Source organism: Cryptomeria japonica, chromosome 10 (genome assembly GCF_030272615.1).
Source record: "Cryptomeria japonica chromosome 10, Sugi_1.0, whole genome shotgun sequence".
Taxonomy (NCBI): Eukaryota; Viridiplantae; Streptophyta; class Pinopsida; order Cupressales; family Cupressaceae; genus Cryptomeria; species Cryptomeria japonica.
The window spans coordinates 648790-669351 of NC_081414.1; the positions used below are offsets into that span (position 1 = coordinate 648790).

The window sequence follows — 20562 nt, forward strand, 5'->3', positions numbered from 1 at the left end:
CACACCTACCTAGTCTCAGAATCTCGAGCTTTTTCAATTTGTCCGCAATTAATATCCTCTTCTGGTAGGCCATTCACGTGAAGACCTTGACCTTGGGAAGGACCTCCTTACTCCAAATGAGGTTCAATGTCCAGTTAAGCTTATCCACCATGGCCTCCTTCACTTTGTATTGTAGCTTAACCTTATAGCTTCTAGACTTTGAACCACACTACCGAATCACATCCTCTTCTTTCGAAAAGGAAACCACCCTCTACACAAGGATCCTACTCAACATCTGCTTTCGATTCTTTGGGGTTTCAATCTCTTGTAGTGATCTCTAGTTCTAGCTCCTTCTCCCATTCTCATCGGAGTACTCTAGATAATCTTGACTTTGCATCCCTAACCTCTCCAGGTTGCCTCCTAGATCTTAGGTATCTCGAGATAGTTGGCCAAAGGGGGATGACCATCCCATGAGTTTGTCCAAAAAGATGACAATATTCCACTTCAAATGTCCCACGTGATATGTTTCTGTATAATATATTTGCAATCTAGAATGAAATTCCATATAGCTGACCCCTTCGGAGGATCCCTGGTGGTGATGATTTTGATAGGGTTGTTAGAATCCAAATAGTTTCACCCAAGAATCAAAATTCAATTCTGGTTTTCCTTTGTGAGCATTGCCTAGACTAATTTGGCACCCATCACTAAGTTCATGATTTTCATTTTTCTTACCCCAACACCCCCAACTTCCTTAGGTGAGTAGATCTTGGCCCAAGCAATTAGAGGAAATTTGTTTTTCTGTGATGTCCCCAATATAATTAAATTATAAATTTAAATACTTTCTTGTAAGGCCCCAAATTTAATAACAAATTTTTCAGGCCGTTTATTTAATTAGATTAGTCAAGTCTTAGTTTGGTCGTGTCGGCCATTTTATAACGCTTCGGGAAATTTCCCGGAGCCCATATTTATGGCCGATTTTGTCATTTGTGTTGGTATGCGATTTTGGTTTTTTTCTCTGTTGTGTGAATTCTTGTTGGAGTTATGTTATCTGCCATTTCGGAGGTGAAAGACCCTCCCTACTTGGTATCTGCAGCTTCGGTGGGATTCATCCCTCACCCTATTCTGCTCTGTGTACTTGTTCCGAATCTGGCAAATCTGAACCTTATCATTGTTGAATCAAATTTTACTTCTAGCTTCATTTCTAGTATACATGCATGTTAAAGGATTCCTATTACTCAAAGTTCAAAATACTTGATATACGCCCAAAAGATCAACCCTTGAACCCGAAGGTAGTCCATTGAACCACCGTACCAGACGGAAAACCCCTCCCTCCTACCACACGTAGAAGTCCACCGTACGGTTTCACCGTTCGACCGCTCATTCCTCACACCACCGTATGACCTTTTCACCGTACGACCACTCCATCCCACAACACCGTACGACCTCTTCATCGTATGACCATTCCATCCTCACACCACCGTATAACCTCTTCATCGTATGACAACTCCCTCTGCTTCACACCGTACGCCTCTGCCAGTACACTACCGTATGGTCAGGGAACATTATATTTGCTCACTAGTACCACTCTAGAAGAATCTCCTCATAATTTGTGTTAGTAGGTCTTCCACCGCTTTTGGAATACTCATGCAAGACATGGAGTAAATTGGAATAGCGGATAAGATCACATTTAGCGTAATGAGTCTCCTAGTTGATGTGAGCCACTTACCCTTTCAGGACTCAAGTCGTAGTTTGTGGCTATTGATTGAAGATTCCTAAATCTATTTTTGTTTACTCTACCCAAAAGAGGCATGCCTAAGAATTTCCTAGGGAAGTTAGCCGATTTGAGCTCCAAAATTTTCCTGATATCCCTTTGAAGACTTGGCTAGGTGTTTAGGAAAAAGACTTCTGATTTTTTCGAGTTGATCCTTTGCCCAGAGGCCACATAGTAATAGTCAAGTAGTGTCCTCATTGTTCTTGGTTCCCGTTTGCAAATTGTTGGTGAGTGATAGTCGGGATCCTAGTAGCCACTTCGATGCCAAACCAAAGCCCACCGATCCTTAGTTGTCTTATATTTCTTGTTAGAGGCTCTACCATTATGATGAAGAGAAAGGGGGACAAGGGGTCTCCTTGCTTAAGACCTCTCTTAGAAGTGAAGTAGCCTTGTGGGGTGCCATTCACAAGGATTGAGAATTTCGGTGTAGAAATACAACACTAAACCCAACAAATCCAATTTTCAACAGATATGAATCTCCACATCACCTCCAACAGGAAGCTCCTGTCAACCATGTTGTGTGCCTTTAAAATATCTAACTTGACTATCATACTTGCAATTTTGGATTTCCAAGCTGTGTGGATGGCCTCATGGGTTGTAATAATGCCCTCAATAGTGGATCTCCCAGAAGAAAAGCCACTCTGCTTTGGTGAAATAATATCTTGTAAAGCTGCTTCAGTCTATTTGTCATTAGTTTAGTTGTTATTTTGAATGTTGTCCTGTACAATGCAATGGGTTTGAAATTTGACATGGTTTGAGCATCTTTCTTATTTGGAATTAATGCAGGGAATTTGTGATTTAGGGCACCCAACATTGTCATTTTCTTCCGTGGCTCCTCAACTGCATTAACAACATCTTGTCCAATGATGCCCTAGAACTCATGGAAGAATCCAACTGAGAAGCCATCAGGACCCGAGGCTTTATTTGTATTGAGTTGGAAGGTAGCCTTCTTCACTTCTGATCGATTTGAGCATAGAGCATTTTGCTCAAGCTTGATGATATTGGCAATGTGGCTCAGGATCTTCTCTTTCTCTCCCTTGTTGATTTCCTCCTTATTCAAGAGAGATTCAAAGAAAGCAATTGCTTCCTTGTTGAGATTCCCATTAGTGACCGCCAGCCCACCATTCTCCTTCTAAATTCCAAAAGTTCTATTTTTGCTTCTGTTGACTGTAGCCGATTTGTGAAAGTATTTGGTGTTCCCATCACCATCTTGTAACTTGACTTCCCTAGACTTCTACCTCCAAAAGATCTCTTCCCTGGTTAGGATTTCCATGAGTTCCTTCTTCAAGCCCTTCTCCTGAAGATAGTTATCTGCACTCATGCCATCCTTGATCATTTTTTCATTTAATTCCTTCAGCTCAACTTCGATTCTAAGTTTCTTTGCAAAAATGTTCTTGAAACACTCCCTATTCCATTCCTTTAAATTATTCTTCACATAATACAACTTTTTTGTTAAAATGATTAGTTTGTAGCCATTGTTAATCCTGACCTCATTCGACCATGTAGCAATACAATCCCTCAGGCTAGGGTCTTTGAGCCACATTTTCAAATTTGAAGGGACATTTGATTGGGACGTTATCGAGGAGTAAACTCAACTGAACTGGGAAGTGATCAGACGTGGTTGAAGGGAGAATTGATGCCTTCGGTATCACATTTAATTTATCCCATTCTCCAGACAGTATAAATCTTTTTAGCCTTTCAGCTATAAAAGTAAAGCCTTCCTTTTATCGATCCAGGTAAAGGTTGTTAATGATTATAGCAGCAGGAGTTCTCTTTCCACCTGTCTGTTGTGTCAAATTATTACAAGCACGTTATTTATTTTTTATTGCGCATTGCTGTATTATTTCTATTGATCTCTTATTTGCTAAATCCTTAGTTAGTATCTATTATTCCTAACAGATGATTAAGGTTGGTTAACTATTGGGCTGGTGGTTAAATCACACCCCTTGATTCAGATGTGTTACCCCGATTGGAGTCATGTCCATTCACTTGCCTTGGACAGGTAATTAATTCCTTCAATCGGGGGCATTAGTGGAGCGTCATCCGTGGAATATATATTGTGCATATACGTAAAACAATTTCTGCGTCCAGTAAATTAAAATCATTAAATAAATATACAGTATAATCAAGTGTGATCTCTGTGTAAAGAACAAATTGTGTATACTGCTGTTTAAACCTACAGTCTGATTCAAAATTAAGAAAGGTTGCATTCTTCGTTATCACATCCTTGAGTTGATTCATCTCAACAAATTGTCGGAAATCCATTTGAACTGAATTGACCCGCACCAGTCCACCCCATTTCTTTGTGTTGTTTAAGGTGGCATTGAGATCCCCAACAACCACAACTCTTGCCCCTTTCAAACTTTGAATCTTGTCCGACAATTGCTGCCATACCTCTCTTTTACTAGCTGTCGAGATTGGTCTGTAAACATTGATGATATAGAAACTTATATTCTCTAGCATCTAGTGCATCTTGAGAAGATGCCATTGTTGACTCCCCTCCAACATCACCCCCTTGAATTTACAAGGGTTTCATAGGGTGCTGATTCCACTCGAGGCACTAACTGACCCAACAAACGCAACATCCCAGAGTCTCCACTTTCTTCTAGACTCCACTTAGTCTCTTGTATTAAAATAATATTTGGTTTTGTTTGGTCAATTTGGTGCTTGACTATACGCCATTTGTTAGTGGCGTTAACCTATTGACTTGGTGGTTAGTACCTCCTTGTGGACTCGTGACATGGCTTAACCGCATGCGGTGGGTCTAGTTAAATTTGTCGTTTGTATTGGGCGTTGATAGTTCAAGCTTTTGGCACAACAACAAACGATTGCAACAATTGGTATCAAAGCCTTGGGTCACGGGTTTGAGTCTCCCTTCAATGGGTGTTGAAGGGTCAGTCGGTGCTAAGGGGGTAATTGTTGACTTGGTGGTCGACACCTCCTTGGGGACTTGTGACATGGCTTAACTTCCCCTGTGTGTCTCCTTGAATTTGGCATTTGTATCTAGCGTTGATAGTACGAGCTTTTGGCACAACGGCAAACGATTCCGTTCTCTAGCGTTGATAGTACGAGCTTTTGGCACAACGGCAAACGATTCCAACACAATCCCCCTAACATTCCAAGTAATGAAGCTCATTGCTCCTCGGGAATAAAAATCTCCTCGTTTCTCAATTTCTTTTGTCCTTTGGCATTGCCCACAGTTTCCAACTTTTTCTTGTTCGACCATCTCCCTCTTTGGTCTTTCTCCTTAAGATTTGGCTTCTTAATCTTGGACTGAGTTTGCTCAATTGTTCTTTCTTCCATTAGATCTCCCACATTCTCTTCATATTCAGTTTCCTCTTTCGATTCTTAACTCCTTGCAAATCCCCTTGGGCTTCCTCATTGATATCAGGTAAATTGAAGCCCCTTTGTAATAGGTTAGCCAATTCCTTCTTTTTATTCTCATCCCACCCTATTTTTTGGATCTGATCAAGTCCTACCCCTTGCTTCACTACTTCCTTTGCTTGCTGATTAGGAATTTTGCCATCCTCTTATTCCTCTCCCTCTTCGCGATCCCCTTGATCATAGACCTACCCAATGTGAATTGTCTACGCCTCCTTGGCTTGTTCTTCACTCACTTTGCCCTCATCTGCTGCAAAATTTTTATTTAGAGACTAACTTCCCATCGCAGGGTCTTTTTGTAAAGCTGACATCTCATCCATATTGGGTTATGTCCCAAGCACCTGACCTCCTTCTGGGAGAGCATCTTCTGTCCCTGTTCTTGTTTTCCTATCCTATGTGTGGTCCAAACATCCATTTACTATTGTTTCTTCTTCTATTTGGGGGGTGTAATCTTGCATTCTTTTGTCGCGTGACCCTTTGTCTTGCTCTTGTCACATATAATTATTCCATCGTCCCTTTCAATCTATTGCCTCCAAACACCTTTGTTTGTATGGGTCTTCAATGCATTGGGGAGCAGAGGGTAAGGCAACATTCTTATGCAAATTCTTGCATAAGTCTCAAACTTCTTGTCCTTTAGATTTTCATTTGCCATGATAAGTTACCCTAACATGTCACCCATAACCTTTAGGGATTACGCTTTTGAGTATTCAGATGGTAAATTGTAGAGCCGAATCCAGACTGAGACAACACCAATTTCTTGTCTCTAGGGGTTGAAATTTGGGATCTAGTCCTTAATGTAGAAGTCCGTTCCATCCATAACATTTGGTCCTTGGTTCATTATTTTCCTCTTGATGTCTTTTGATAGACATTCCACCAGGAAGAAACCATTGGGTAGTGAATTTAACCTAACATTGCGACTTCAGTTGCAGTGGGACCAAATTCTCATTTTTTCCACTACCGGCCAACCCCTGTTGTCGGGAATAATCATTATGTTATGTTGTCGTCGGTAATTGTGGGTTACGACAATCAGTTAGTCTTCCCGAAGGACAGTTGGATGCGACGGTTGGTCGCACCCCTTCGGGTATTACATATTGCATACCTTTCCTTCGAAGTGGCATCATGATAGTCATATCTGGATGTGATGTTATAAGCACTTGATGTACATGGACTGTTGAATTAATACAGAGACTGGTTCTTTAATATGTTTCCATTATGTTTTGTGCTTTTACTTTCTGCATTTAATTGTTTACTCGTATGTAGCAAACATCTGTCGTCGTTGCCTAGACATACTCAGGAAAGGAAGGAGCGGGTGGCGTACGAACACGATGGGCCTACCCATTGGTGAGATTAACCTAGAGGCCGACCACGCGCAAACGGAGCTCTACGATGGAGAAGACACTGCAACGAGGGAATTCTCAATCTTTCTTCAGGTGGCCATCGAGACCTACGTCCGAAGAGAGGCCACAGAGGCTGATGTCCCAACAAGTGCCGTGTGGACCGCACTGGAAGTTAGCCCCGCAGCAAATCGGTTGATGAACCACCTCCTCCGGTTGCTTGCACAGGCATCACTGGCACAACGAACTCGCCTTGAGGAGATTGCCTGTGAGGAGCGACGCCAACAAGTCTTCCAATAGTACGAAGAAAACAGTTGTTGCTGTGAAGCGGAGCGTGATGGCACGAGGCCAAGGGGAAATTGAACCTTGAACCTCCAGGAGGAATAAAGAACATTCTATATTATAATAATGGTGTCGTACTATTGACACAAATTGTATCCGACGGGATGAATTAATAAAGAAGTGTTCTATTTTTATGTGTTGTTACTATTTATGGAGATGTATGGGAATTAATGCCCAACTTATTAAGCAAGGATAGAAGTAAGAAGGCACAAAGTGAGGAGTGGGAGGCCGCACGGAGGGCCTTGATTCTGGAACAGCAAGTAGAACGTAGACGGAGGCTGAGGCAACTTGCCGAAGGGTTGGCCGATGGGAACCAAGGAGGTGTCACGGGGGTTCAGAAGCCGAAAGAGATTTCTATGCGTCGCTAGAACACCGTAGGGTGAGCAGCCACGAAGAGTTTTTGGAGGAAACTAGGCTATGAAAAAATTTGGTCAAAGAGACCTAGGATCTGTTCAGGAACTTATCCCTTACGCCGCGCACAGAGGACCACCGAAGGCAGCGAATAGAGGACGAGGGTGAGAACGTGGGAGAGGGCAACCGTACGACCGTAGGTGCATAGAAGGCATAGGCACACGACAGACAGGACCCCCTCTTGGGTACAAAACACCGTACCCCCATTCATTCAAACAGGAAACACCACCGGCGTGGGAGGGAGTGGCGCGGGTGCACAAGAGACACAACCACCTCTGGGGACACGACCCGCATCAATGGCCAATAGGCAAAAGTTGCCGAAATTCACCGGCGACTAAGGGATGACGAGGACTCAATGAATGGCCTCTTCCACTGGCAGATGGAGGATTACAAAATGTTCCAAAGCTATAGGCTCGAAGTAGAGGAACCAGAGCAAGTAACAAAGGAGGTGTACCTGCTGGAATACAGAGAATATTGGAAGGGAGACGCCAGTGTGAGTGACACCACCGCACACCAGTTCCCGAAGGAAGAATCCATCAGGTATCAAGAGGTAAAATTGAAGGAGACAAATCTCGGTGACGTAGATAATCCCAAGATCATTCGTGTCGGCAACGATTGGAACCCTGTGTGGAAGGCCGCAGCCTTCAAAATCTTTCTTCTTCTTCGATCAAAAGCTTCATGAATAAACGTTTTGCTCAATCAAGCTTTTAGCTAGCAATATCACTATGTTTCCAATCTAATTTTTGAAGTAATCCTTGAATGCTGGCATATTCTCTATCTGACTCGCCTTACTTATTTTATATTGCCTCGTAATCCGCGTCTGACTGTGCAAGATAAATGTCTAAATCGGCGGTGGAATCATCAAAGACGCCTGCTACAGCCGAGACATCGCGAGCATCCAAATCAGATATCTCACACGAAGTCGAAAGGATGAAGTACCAGTATCAAAGAGGGGGATTGAGGGAGTCAAAAGTTCAAAGCGTCTGGTACAATGTCGGTGATACCGACCTAGGCCATATTGATATCCAAGACTTCAAGAATCGGGTCTTCTCCCTTAACGCATATGGCAAGCCTAGACAGATGGTGGAAAGCGGCATCGCCCAAGCGGCGGGATTTCCTCCAGCAGTACAAAACTATGAGTTAGTAGTAGAGGCTGCCCGACATTATCAACCAGGTTCCAGATTGGTGCTCCTCGAGAACATGATCCTTGCCAACTTCACTCTTGAGGCCATTGGCGACGCATTCGACATTCCCTTCCCAAACAATCCCACGGCCACGACTATAGACGAAGCACAGGTGGCGTATGATATGAATCCGGCTAGATGCAGAACACTGATCAACGAAGAGTGGTACAAGGAGAGAAGGCCTCCAAGTTTCAGAATTGGGAAAAAGACCCCAAGAAGTGACTTTCACAATGAGCATGGGGACATGGTCACATTGCTCAGCAGGGTTAAGGGACTTCCTAAATCCAACTACTTTGAAGAGTGGATGTTTTATTTCACAGAGCAAGTCTTTGTTGGGAAGTCTAAGTTTGATTGGGCCCATATTATAAGCGACAACATCCACACTCAGCTAATTGAACTCGAGAGCAAAAAGTACTTCACTATGACCTCTTATTTGGTCTACACGTTCGCCAAGAACCAGCCACTGCTAGGTTTAATAATGAAAGGAGAAATCGGGAATGGGCCTGGTCAGGTAAAGGTATATGATTGTTACCTACAACTTCACTATCAGGATATAGCTTAGAGAGAAAAGAACAGCCCGACTTATGCAATTGGCCAGTATGAGCGCGTCAATGACGCCTTCACAATGCGCCTGGTCAGGCTAATGCAGGGAGGATTACACATAAGGCTCTCGGAGCAAGCTACTATTCTAGTACAGAGATACGGAGCCTGGTTCATCTAGTTCCCAAGGTTCTCCTATATCCGAATAGCGGGCTTTGATGGTGCCCCTCTCCGACTTCCACGGTACCCAACCGACAAGATATTTCTTATGGAGGTCGCAAGGCAATCATGTCCGGTCGACATCTTACTCAGAGACAACAAGCAAGTTGGATTTGCGTTCCCCATGATGATAGTCAACCGGGATGTCCATTTGAAGACCCCCACCCTAGCAGAGGAATCCTTCGCAGAGCTGGCTTCCTATGGCCTAGAAGAGCACTTTCCAAGGAAATGCTTTGATCACGATAATCTGGCAAAGAGAGCCTATGGCAAGCGGTACAGAGCAAAGGAATCAGTTGAAGATTATTGGAAAAATTGCTTTGATGACTATGAGGTCCGAAGGTGTGAATATTCTAGGCTGAGTGTGCAACAAATGCGACTCTTTGAATACTGCCGGGTCCCAGATCAACTCATAGATTCAGGGGATTGTCTGCAAGTCCGAGAATTTGAGGCAGTAAGGCATCTTTTGCCAGGCGTTGATTGTTCACAAGACCCTATCACTGTTTTTGAGGCAGTCATGGCAGCCCCAGCAAGATATACAAACCAATGGTTGCATCAGCAGATTGAGCGACTAATTCACAAAGGAGTCCAGTTCACCTATCACCTAATGGGTAGCCTCGATTCTCAGTCTTCCGAAGATGAGGGAACTTCCAGTGCACCTAGAGAAGAAATTGAGAAACCTGAGAAGAGAAAGAAGGCTAAGGCTTGCAGAGGGACTCGGAAGTCCAAGAGAACAAGAAGGGAAAAGATTTCTATAAGGAGACCAGAGGTCACTTCATCGTCAAAGGACCCCAGTTCGTCCAACGATGTAGTAGAATTAGATTATATACCCGCTCCGCCTTCCCAGAGTGACATTGATGCGTTTGGAGCTGATGATCCTCCCGCACCTGACATGCTAGAAGTTGAGCTAAGAGCCATTGAATCAGCCGAGCCGGGTAATCAAGTTGAGGAAGGAGAGATTCCATCCATTCAAGGGATCGAAATGCATGAACCCACGCAACAGAGCCGCCATGAATTGCTGCTCCACAATACAACCAAAGACGACTCTACCGTTGAAGGAGAGCAAAGGATAGAGGAGACCCGCGAGCTCGAAAGGACTGAAGAGCAACCATCACACGAAGGCACCAGACAATTATTTAGTGAAGTGGGAGAAAATTCGGCTGCAAGCAAGGAACTTGGCACCTTCTCCACCCCTCCGGTAGCAGAACAACTGCGAATTTGCGAAGAGTCGGCTGAAAACATGAAAGAACAGAATGCAAACTTAACCATATCATCAGCCCAGACAGTACCTCAAGAATGGTTAATTGCCAGAGCCCAGCGCAAGGCCGCCACCAAACCACCTATTGATTTGGAGGACATTTTCTCACGCATGGACCAAGCTAAAGCTAAGGGGAAGAAAAAGCCCAAGGCATATTCTAGAATGACTAAAGACGATCAAAGGAACCACACTCTTCACATTGCCACCCCGTCAGTAGACAAGCCAGCAGATCAGATTACATTGGCAAATTATAGCATCACGACTGTCCCCATTGGGCGAGCCACTAAGGAGCAAGAAAAAGAGGAAATCAAGGATTCAATGTAGAACATACTCAGGCAACTTGAAGAGATAACAGCTGAAAAGGACATGTATCGGGCTCGTGCTGAGCAGGCCGAGGGATACATTAATCAACTCCCGAGACCTTTACACAATGCTTCCGAATCCCATATTCCCCCAACATCATTAGCACAGAAAACCACAACAGAATTTGAAGGAGTACGGGATGCTGCAAAGGCTGTTAAGGAATGGATGCAGAGCATTAAAGAGAGAGGGGAGCGAATCGTCAAGGATCTGCGCGAAATGGCCCTCCATAGGGAAGCTATTGTTATCAAAATGTGTAAACTAAAGGAAGAATGCTATAATATTCATGAGGCGATGGCAAAGACTTTGCCCCTTGTTCGGGCTTTATTCTGGACCTGTTCTCAGATTCCTGCTGTTGATGCTATTCTAAATCCTTATAGTATCAGTACCTTCAAAGACTGGTATTGGACCCTCAGCATGAAGGACGACATGAGGGATAGTATCAATAAAATGCATGATAAGTGCGATGACACTTTATCAAGTGTGAAGGACTTTGGTGAGAGGATCCTCAAGTCCATGGTTCCTGGTTGGAAGAACAGTATGGAGGATAGTGAGGTACAGCCGCAGTGGGAGGACCGACTCATTCCCAAAATCACGTACTCCATAGGGGATCTAGATTTTGCTTCTGAGCTTCAAGTAGACATATCATATTTTGAAAATCAGAAGTCATACTGGAAAGAGGAACTGGAGAATTTAGATGGCCTCCTACAAGGTATCAATTACAAAATGTTTAATCCGCTTATGCCGCCAACAACCGAATTATTCAAGTTATGCTTGAGATTTCAGGACTACATTCGGGTAGAACGTGCATCTGATCGGGATATCTGGGGAGAATATTTGCACGACGAAGTCGAGTTCATCACCGAAGAATCTAGAGCTGGAAAAGAGAAAGTGATTTCCTAGAAAGTGCTTTTTTCCTTTTAAATCTTGAAAAGTGCACTTTTGGACCAAAAGGTCATGTTTGACTTCCAAGTCAACTAAAATGTAAAACTTTATGTATGCACCATTTTGGATTATTTTTGGATATGTTCTAATTACTTTTTTGGGTAGTTATTACTCCCTTTGGAGTGGTTGTTGATATTTGCCTTCCATTTATGGGTATGGGCAGCCATGTTTTATGGATGAATCTGGGCCACTTGTTTAGATTAGATCTCGGCCATTCATTCATTTTTGAAGCCTATTTAAGGGACTGGTTTTCCCTCATTTTGTAAGAAGTTCTTGGATTGTTGCAAAAGCTCTGGCGAAATTTGCATGTTTTAATGCAAAGTTAAGACTGTTTCCAAGTTTCCTTGTGAGTGCATGGTCTCCTTCTTCATTAATTTAGAAATTTTTCAGTTATGTTTCTTTCCTTTATATAGCATTTCCAAATAAACATCCGATAGAATCCTTGCAGTTGACACCATTAGGGAATGGCTGATTGCCTTTCCTTCTGCATGGTTAATCTGAATCTTTCACATGCTTAGTTTGGTTATTGAATGCTCACTGAATGAATGTAAAAGTTCTAATGTTGTATTTGATAGCATGAAAATCCTATTTTCCTTTGAAGATCGCACTCGATTGATGCAAGTATTGTGCTTAAATAGGTGGTGATGCTTAGTCTAGTTATTTGGAGGTGTCCGTCTGTTTACTGTATCTGTTATCTTAGTTAAAATTTATATTTTATGTATCTCTCTCTCTCTATCCTTACCTCCCCTTTCCCTTTTTTTACCGAGAAAATCTGCAGTCCTATTGAAGACAGTATCAACCCGACTTAAACCACTTGATAAGCAAGATCATTAAAGTTTTGGGGAACTCATCCAGCAATTGCCTGTCTCACCGTAAGACCCCCTTGTGTTTCCAGCAAAAACACATCAAACCACTGAGCAATCTTGTAGTCAAGACCTGACAAACGAAACCTTGAGGTTGTCCCCTTTGATCAAACATAGAAAATAGCACTACGGATTTCCTTATCTTAAGAGAGAATAGGATACTCAGCAAGTTTATTCTATTCTGCGTTGGCCGTATGGAGTTTGCAGCAATGCGATTTCAAACACGTCAACAGGCAGTAGTAGCGTGAGACTTAGCTCAGCGTACCCAAGAGTTGGATGCCGAGAGGGGCAGTGCGGGTGGCTATCGAGGACAAATTGGCTAGGGAGACAATATCATTTGAGTAGCAGTTGGTGGAGGCTGAGATTGAAAAGTGTGTTTTGCAGACAAGTTTGGTTTAGGCACAGGAGGACTGTGATGTCAAGGAAAAAAAAAGAGAACTCCTTGCGGAAGCAATAATGGTGAAATCCGCACTTGAGCATCAAATGGTAGCAAAGGGTTTTCAGGCGAGAACACAACAAGTGTACGATCTGCGTTGCTTCAGGGATGCCCCCTTCTTCTTCTATACCTTGATTTTGTTTAGTGTATGAACCTGATCTCTATCTTGTATTAGGTCATCCGGAGATGACTTCTTTTCTTGGGGGGGATGATGTTGTCGGGAGTAATCATTATGTTATGTTGTCGTATTATGTTATGTTGTTGTCGGTAATTGTGGTTTACGACAGTCAGTTAGTCTTCTTGAAGGGTAGTTGGACGCGACGGTTGGTCGCACCCCTTCGGGTATTACATATTGCATACCTTTCCTTCGAAGTGGCATCCAGATAGTCGTATCTGGGTGTGATGTTATAAGCACTTGATGTACATGGACTGTTGAATTAATACAAAGACTGGTTCTTTAATATATTTCCATTATGTTCTGTGCATTTACTTTCTGCATTTAATCGTTTACCCGTATATGTCAAACAACCCCCAACCCATTTTATGAAAAAGCCCATATTCCTTAACCTTTCTACTACACTCCCCACCGCACTATCATCTATGAAAATATACTTACATTTGTCTATACTTGTGGATTTACCTTTCTCCTTGGAGCGGTCTCCCTGACTTCTTTCCTTTTTTTCTTGTTTGCCTTGGGGTTTTGAATCCAAGCTCCCATTCTAGAAAAGTTAAACATAAGTTTTTATTTAGATATGATCACCATGTTGTGTGACAACGACTTTGCATGGGCATATTGCACATCGATTGAGGGTACACATGAAGGGAATAGCAAATTCTGCTTTAAGGCATACAAAGAGGGATTTCCCATTTCAATTGGCATTTAGCAAAGCATCCAGGCAATGATTTAAAAGGCTTTTATCAATGTCTTTCTTGTGTCACCTACCAAGCAAAGCAAGCTATGGAAGTACTTTGAAACAAGAAGGCAAAGAAAGCTAGAGTTGATCACTTAAAAAGGTAGCATGACTATAACAAACTTAATTAGATTAACACATTTCTATGGTTTTAGATCACAAAGACATAACATAGGTGGGGGAAAATTAGTTTTTGTGCACCACATACTACAATTGGTGCACAACCAACTTTGGAGAGTATGGGGTGGAAGAAGATTGTGCATTAGTGGGCTAAACGTGCCATTTCCAATTTTTGGTACTACTTTAGCATTTCATTCTATATTGCAAGGTCTCCATATTGGTAGTCCATGGTGGGTGCCATTGTAAATGCAGTTTTTGGGTTTAAAGAACCCTCATACAAGACAAGACCTTGAGCATGAGAATGTTGTAATGTTCCCTCTTCAATAATTCATGTGGCAAACCTAGAGTTTATTTGAGGTGTTGTCTCGCACAAAATGAGGCAGGATTCACATGCTGCCTTGCAGAAAGCTGAGGTTGTAGAGTGCATTTTAAGGACTTGATTGCACAAAATATTGTTGAACACATATGAAGGATAAGCTAGCACAACTAAGTTCAGTGCACATAAGGGGGAGTCTTACACAAAATACAACCTGAGGTCCCCCTTGAATCTAGACTTAGACAAATTTTGAATGGAATCTAATATTACGTTATCGGAATTGACGTTTGTTATGTACAAATGCAAGATGGAGCGCATATGGGAGGGTAGTGTGCATAACTAGAGTGGCATGAAGACCTTTTGTGCTAGATTTAGCCCCTTTGGTTCAACACTTACACCATTCACAACTTACCCGCCATAGGGTATGCACAAGTTTGTCTGTGGTATAAGGGAGTTGACTCTTCATTTAGTCAAATTTTGACACCACTTCCCCACCTAGTTCCTATACAATGTGGACTTGTAATTCAGGACGTTAGGTGTTGTGAACGGAATTGCAATCAAGTTTATCACTTCTAGCTCATATATTCATCCCTCAGAACGTCATGCATGTTGACAACTTTAGCAACTTTGACAACTTTTTTTGACAACATTGACAACTTTAGCAAGATTTTGCAATTTTGACAATATTTGCAACTTTTCCTTCAATTTACTCCCAACTCTCAATCTTGATACTAATCAAGGATTTTGGACCTGAAACAATGATTTCTTAACTTGACCTCACCCATTTGACTCAAGATTTTGCCTCACCCAGATTGGCAAAACAAACCCTATCACAAGAAAAGGTTAATGTCTCCAACTACTGCCAAGCTAAAGCAGCTAAACTAAAACCCCTAAGCAATAAAACAAAAAAAAGTGGGGTTCCCCATTTGAAATGGGGCGACGTGTGAAAACACACGAGGTTCTTACACACTTCCTTGGCAATGTTGACTCCTAGTGACTAAAAGATGAATTTGAATCAAATGTTTCTTTGAAATGAGTGGTCATAGTTTGGCTTTGTTGATCATATTGAAGGCCAAGATTTGGTGGAACATATGTTTGCTGTCAATTTCTGGACAGAGGTAGAGGAGATATTGATATTTTTAGAGTCTAGAAAATAGTCCGCAATGGGCTACTTTTATGAGGCCATAGATAGGGCAAAAGAGGCTATTAGGGCAAGGGTAGACCATGCGATGAGTAGTAGATATTGATATGGTAGGTCATTTATGCAAGATGGGATCGACAAATGCATTGTGCCCCGTGTTGTGGATATTTCCTCAATCCAGCATTGCTTTATAGTGAGTCCTATAGTCAAGTTGAAGAGGTGAATGGTGTCCTGTTCCAATGCATCGAGAGATTTTTTCTTGAATTATAGGATCGACACAAGTAGCCATGGTAGAATTGCCAACATACCAACAAGGAAAGGGATTTTTCGCCACTCTTTGTGTTGTAGAAGGGAGAAATACTTTGAAACCAGGTACTGGGGAATTTTAGAGATTGTTTTTTTTAAGGTTGAATTTTTTGATAATTATAGAGTGTTGATTATTATTATTTTTTTAGTTGGATGGTGATTTTTTTTTGGCATAGATGGTATAAGAAATTAAGATGGATGACGATGTGCATTTTGAGCTTTGCATGTAGTTCATCTGCTTGTGAGTATTGTTTGAAGTCTGTTTCAACACATAAATTGCAAAAAACATAATTGTTTGACTCAAAAGTAGACGAATTATTTGGTTTTTGACATTTTGTCCATTACAACTTTCACCTTTAGATGAAAAATATCAGGTAATGAAAATCTGCATTTGTTTTTTGTAGATTGTAATTATTGTTTTCTTTCAAGTTAGCAATTATTATTCATATTTTGTATAAGGTTTCAAACTGATTCTTCTGAACCAATTATATAAGGAGTGTCCAGGATGATCAACCAATTGACCTTTACTGAGATTGATCAGGACTTGGAATGGCTTGTTGATGAAAAATACTCAATTGATGAGGTAGACTTTGATATGGAAGAAGGTTGATATATTTGATAAGAGCAGTTGAATTGACAAAGAAGCATAATATTGGAGCTTCATCATTGGGAATTGTAGCCCCTTAGTGAATTGTAGTTCACAGTAGTTAGCCTTCATAGATTTGTCTAGTTTTTTTTCTTTGTAGTTACTCAGTTTTTTGCTTGACATTTGCAGAAGGTTTTTTATAGTTTGTGATTGATTTTGAGGGTTCAAACTTTGAAGTGGAATTATATAATAATATACTATATAGTGTGCACTATAAACAACAATTTCAGACTTAATGAGAAGATCGATATTTCAAAATCATTGGTATAACTGTGCTTTACTTCCTCTATCTCACTTTCCTTAAAATTCTGATGCTTTTAAATATTAAAAAAATCAGTTATTTCTTTTGCTTTGGTAAATTTTCTGCATTTTTAAGATTTCTGCTATTTTCCCTATATTTTCATTATATTATCCTGAGAAATTGAAAATATCTTTCTCTTTTGGTTTGCCACGATTTTCCTGAGAAAGATATTTGCTTTGATGATTAATACAGTTACATAGAAAACTTATTCATGCTTCTGCATTACTATCTCATTGCAAGTGTTTTGCAGGTCAGCAAGTTTTTTATTATTCAGATTGTTATGCAAATTGCATCCTGAGAAATATTTATTGAGCCTTTTACATTATCATTGATAGATGGTGGCTTACTGATCCTGTATATGTTTTTTTAGTAAAATTTTTTATTGGCTTATGTGGATTTGATTGTTACTTGCTATTAGTTAACGTGACTTCCAATCCTATACTACAGATTGACAATGCTTGTCTATTAGTATTAATTAAGTGGCTCATTAAAGCCTTGAGCAGCCATTGTTTTTTGTTTTGTTATTACTTTTTTTTTACTTTGTTAAATTCATTAGGATAGGTACTAGGTATGCGATTTTTGGCATATGGGTCACTTGATTTGCTGGTCAACTTATACTATAAATCATATCAAATCGTTGTGGCTAATACTTTCGAAAAATTGCTTCTTTTTTTACTTTAAACAGCAATGGGAAAACTATCAAATCTACTGAACCTGAAAACCAGTCAAAGGACATTGAGGATCTGCTTGGTGAAGGAGAAGGAAGTCGCGATGAAAACAGAAAACCCTTGAGTGTTGACACCAATGGCAAGGAGAACCTGATTACGCCAGAGTTGATTTTACCAGCTTTATATAATTTTCAGCATCTGGACAGCCATGAGGATATTAATCGCAGAAATGCTAGGGTTTACAGCAAGCGACGACAAAGGGAGTCTGGGAGTTCAGAGGAGGTGTCCTCGAGCTGTACTCCTCTTGGAAGAGCTGTTATTGAAAGGTACGTCTGCCACCCTAGTGATGAGAATTACTTTTATGATTTGTGCTCTTTGAGATTACATTTTCATTTGGAGTTTTGTAAACAAGCAGGCCATAAATTTGAACATATAAGCTACAGTGCTTTTTTCATTAAAAAATTCCCAATTTTTTTCTCATAACCGAGTAAAACAGCCTTGTAGAAATACTAGACCAGAGGAAAATAGTGTTGGGAGATTGACTGATGTTTATGCTGTAAATTAAACCCATGTAGTCTGCACAATGGTTAAAAGTAAGGAAGGACAAAATGATAAAAAAGAAGAAAAATCATAAAGTAACCGTTGGTGTGTTTTTTAGACACCTCTAACACAGATTAAAATACCTAGTATTCTATTCTCTCTTGAAAAAAGACCTCTCGGATGCTAAGCTATGTGATCAAGTGAGACGACTCCAAGATTCCTTTTAGCTAGGTCTTGACTCTTGTGGTGCGAATAGACTCAGTGTATGTATGATGTGATTTTGCTGTCTGCACAAAGGGACTTACACAATTGTTCTAACGAGACATCAAATCTTCATGAATAGAAGTATTTTGCCATGTTTTTTTTTTGAAATGACTTATGATAAGATGCGCGCTTGATCCTATCTCTAACAAAGATTTTGAAATAAAATGCAAAAGAAAAGGGTTTAAGAATTCTATTCTAATCCTATAATGCAAGAGAGAGTGAATGACTCGATGGAATTCTACTAGTCTTAGTTTTGTCATGCAAAGAACAACTCTACAAAGTTTAGTGCAATCGTCTAAGGTAATCAATTGATATTCAAATTTATACCCACAACACTAACACCATTCATTTGATGGACATCAATGAGCAAGTATAAATTGAAGTTAAGCTTAGATCAAATTTTATTTGACCACATAAGGCAAATTTACAATCAGCAAATAGCTAGGGGTATGGACAGACAAATTTCGTATAGATCCATTCAACAATTTCTTAGTTCAACTAAAAATACCTAAAGCAAAATTCTAAACTAAATTGAGGATTAAAGAACGACACAATACTCCAAGATTTCATAAAAGTCACCCAAGTTCAATGATTCAATTAAATTTTGGCAGCATCAATGTGACAATTCTCAAGATCTCTCGTTTTACAAATGAGAGGAGAAGGGGTTTATATAGTCTCAAATGAAATGAATGGCTAGGATTCATTTATAATCATGGGCCAAGATCATGCCAACACAACCCTAATTAGGTTTTCCTGCAAAAATGGAATCTTATCCATATTACAAAGCTCGAGGAATGAGGTCCAATAGGATTTTGCCTAGTCATCAAGCAAACTGTCCTCTAGAAGATTCCTTCCCCCATCCCTCTCTTTGGTTGCATATTCAACGAATCTGGACATGACTGAGTTGAGCTGAGTTGAATCTGGACATGACTGAGTTGAGTTGAGATAATTTCTGCCTTAGGAGGAATTGATGACAATCATCAACTCAAGGATGGAATGGAATTTTCTACAATTCCTGATTGGTTGATGGACAGTATGGAAAATAAGAAAGTTGGAGAGATGCAGCCCATTGAAGATATAGAAGACTTCTTAGCTCGGATTGGTAATGCTAAAGAAAAGAAGAAGGCAAAGAAATTCTCTAAAATTACTAGAGACAATTCAAGATCCCGTACTTTGCAAGTGGCTGTCCCAGCAGTTGACAAGCCTAGAGATGAGATCACTCCCATGGACTATCAGGTTACAACAACCGATCCCGGACCATCCAAAAAACAATGAGAGTTTCAGGAGTTGAACGATTCCACCAAGGCCATTGAAGCACGGTTAAACAAAGTTGACGAGAAGAAGGAAATGTTAGAGATAGAGAACAAGAAACTCAAGAATCATTTACCCTTCTATACTTTTTTTTTTCATGTAGGTTGTTTATTGCTACAACTGATAAATTAAATACAAGAAATAATAATGTATATTACAATGCGTATTAGACACAAAAGTAAAATATATCTTTATTTGCACATGCAATTATTACAGAGAAGAAGACCAGAGATGGTCGGCCAAGGATTACAATTCACCCCACTATTTCGTATCCCCTTCCTTTGCAGTACACAACATATTTAAAGAACTCAATGGTTGCTGAGAGGTACACAACCGTCAACCAATTGACACTTGACTCACGAGTGATGGCACAAACTCCGAGGCACCTACCCTCGTAATCTATTGGTCATGCTAAAGTGTTGTAATTATTTCATTGGACGAACTAAGTTTGTTGTAACAAACCCTAATTAGGGTTTTCATTGTAAAATCTCGGCCATTGATTTTAAATTGATCTAAGCCATTGAATTGTATTGAGCTCCTTATAAAAGCTCAGAGTCACTCATTTGTAAAGGTTAATAGTTAATAGGGGGTTAATAGTTAATAGTTAGCTAATAGTGAATATAATAGAATAATAGAAGAATAGTAATTATAATAGAAGTTGGATTAGGAGAAGGCAAAGATTGTTGCCAAACCTTGTTGTATAGAACAATTGATTTCATTGAAGTTATGGTGAATTTGATTCGTTACTTCAACAACTCGCATGGTCTTTGCTTCTCAATTTGCTTTCATGTAATTAGATTGAGTGGAGGAATTAGTTGAATGTATTCATGGGGAATTTGCCTAATCCATACCACTAGCCTCTTGCTGCTTGTAAGTGCGCCTTGTGTGGTCAAATGGAATGATATGAGCTTAACTTCGAATTGTTCTACACTCATTGCTTATGCATTAACTTTAATGGTGATCAATGTCTGATGGTATTGATTCAAACATCTTGATAGGTCCTTAGAAGATTGCACTG

General features: G+C 40.5%; 1 protein-coding gene across 2 annotated transcripts in view; it reads left to right on the forward strand.

Moving 5' to 3' along the window:
- Positions 1–20562, forward strand: part of LOC131069424 (uncharacterized) — a 116691-nt gene that overhangs the window by 43574 nt on the left and 52555 nt on the right. For both annotated transcript variants that reach the window (XR_009112130.2, XM_058004843.2), the window contains exon 2: positions 17447–17755. Coding sequence is in view for 1 of the 2 variants with exons in the window: in XM_058004843.2 (XP_057860826.2) it covers positions 17447–17755 (309 nt within the window). In the remaining variant the exon portion in view is untranslated. The remainder of the gene's footprint in view (positions 1–17446; positions 17756–20562) is intronic.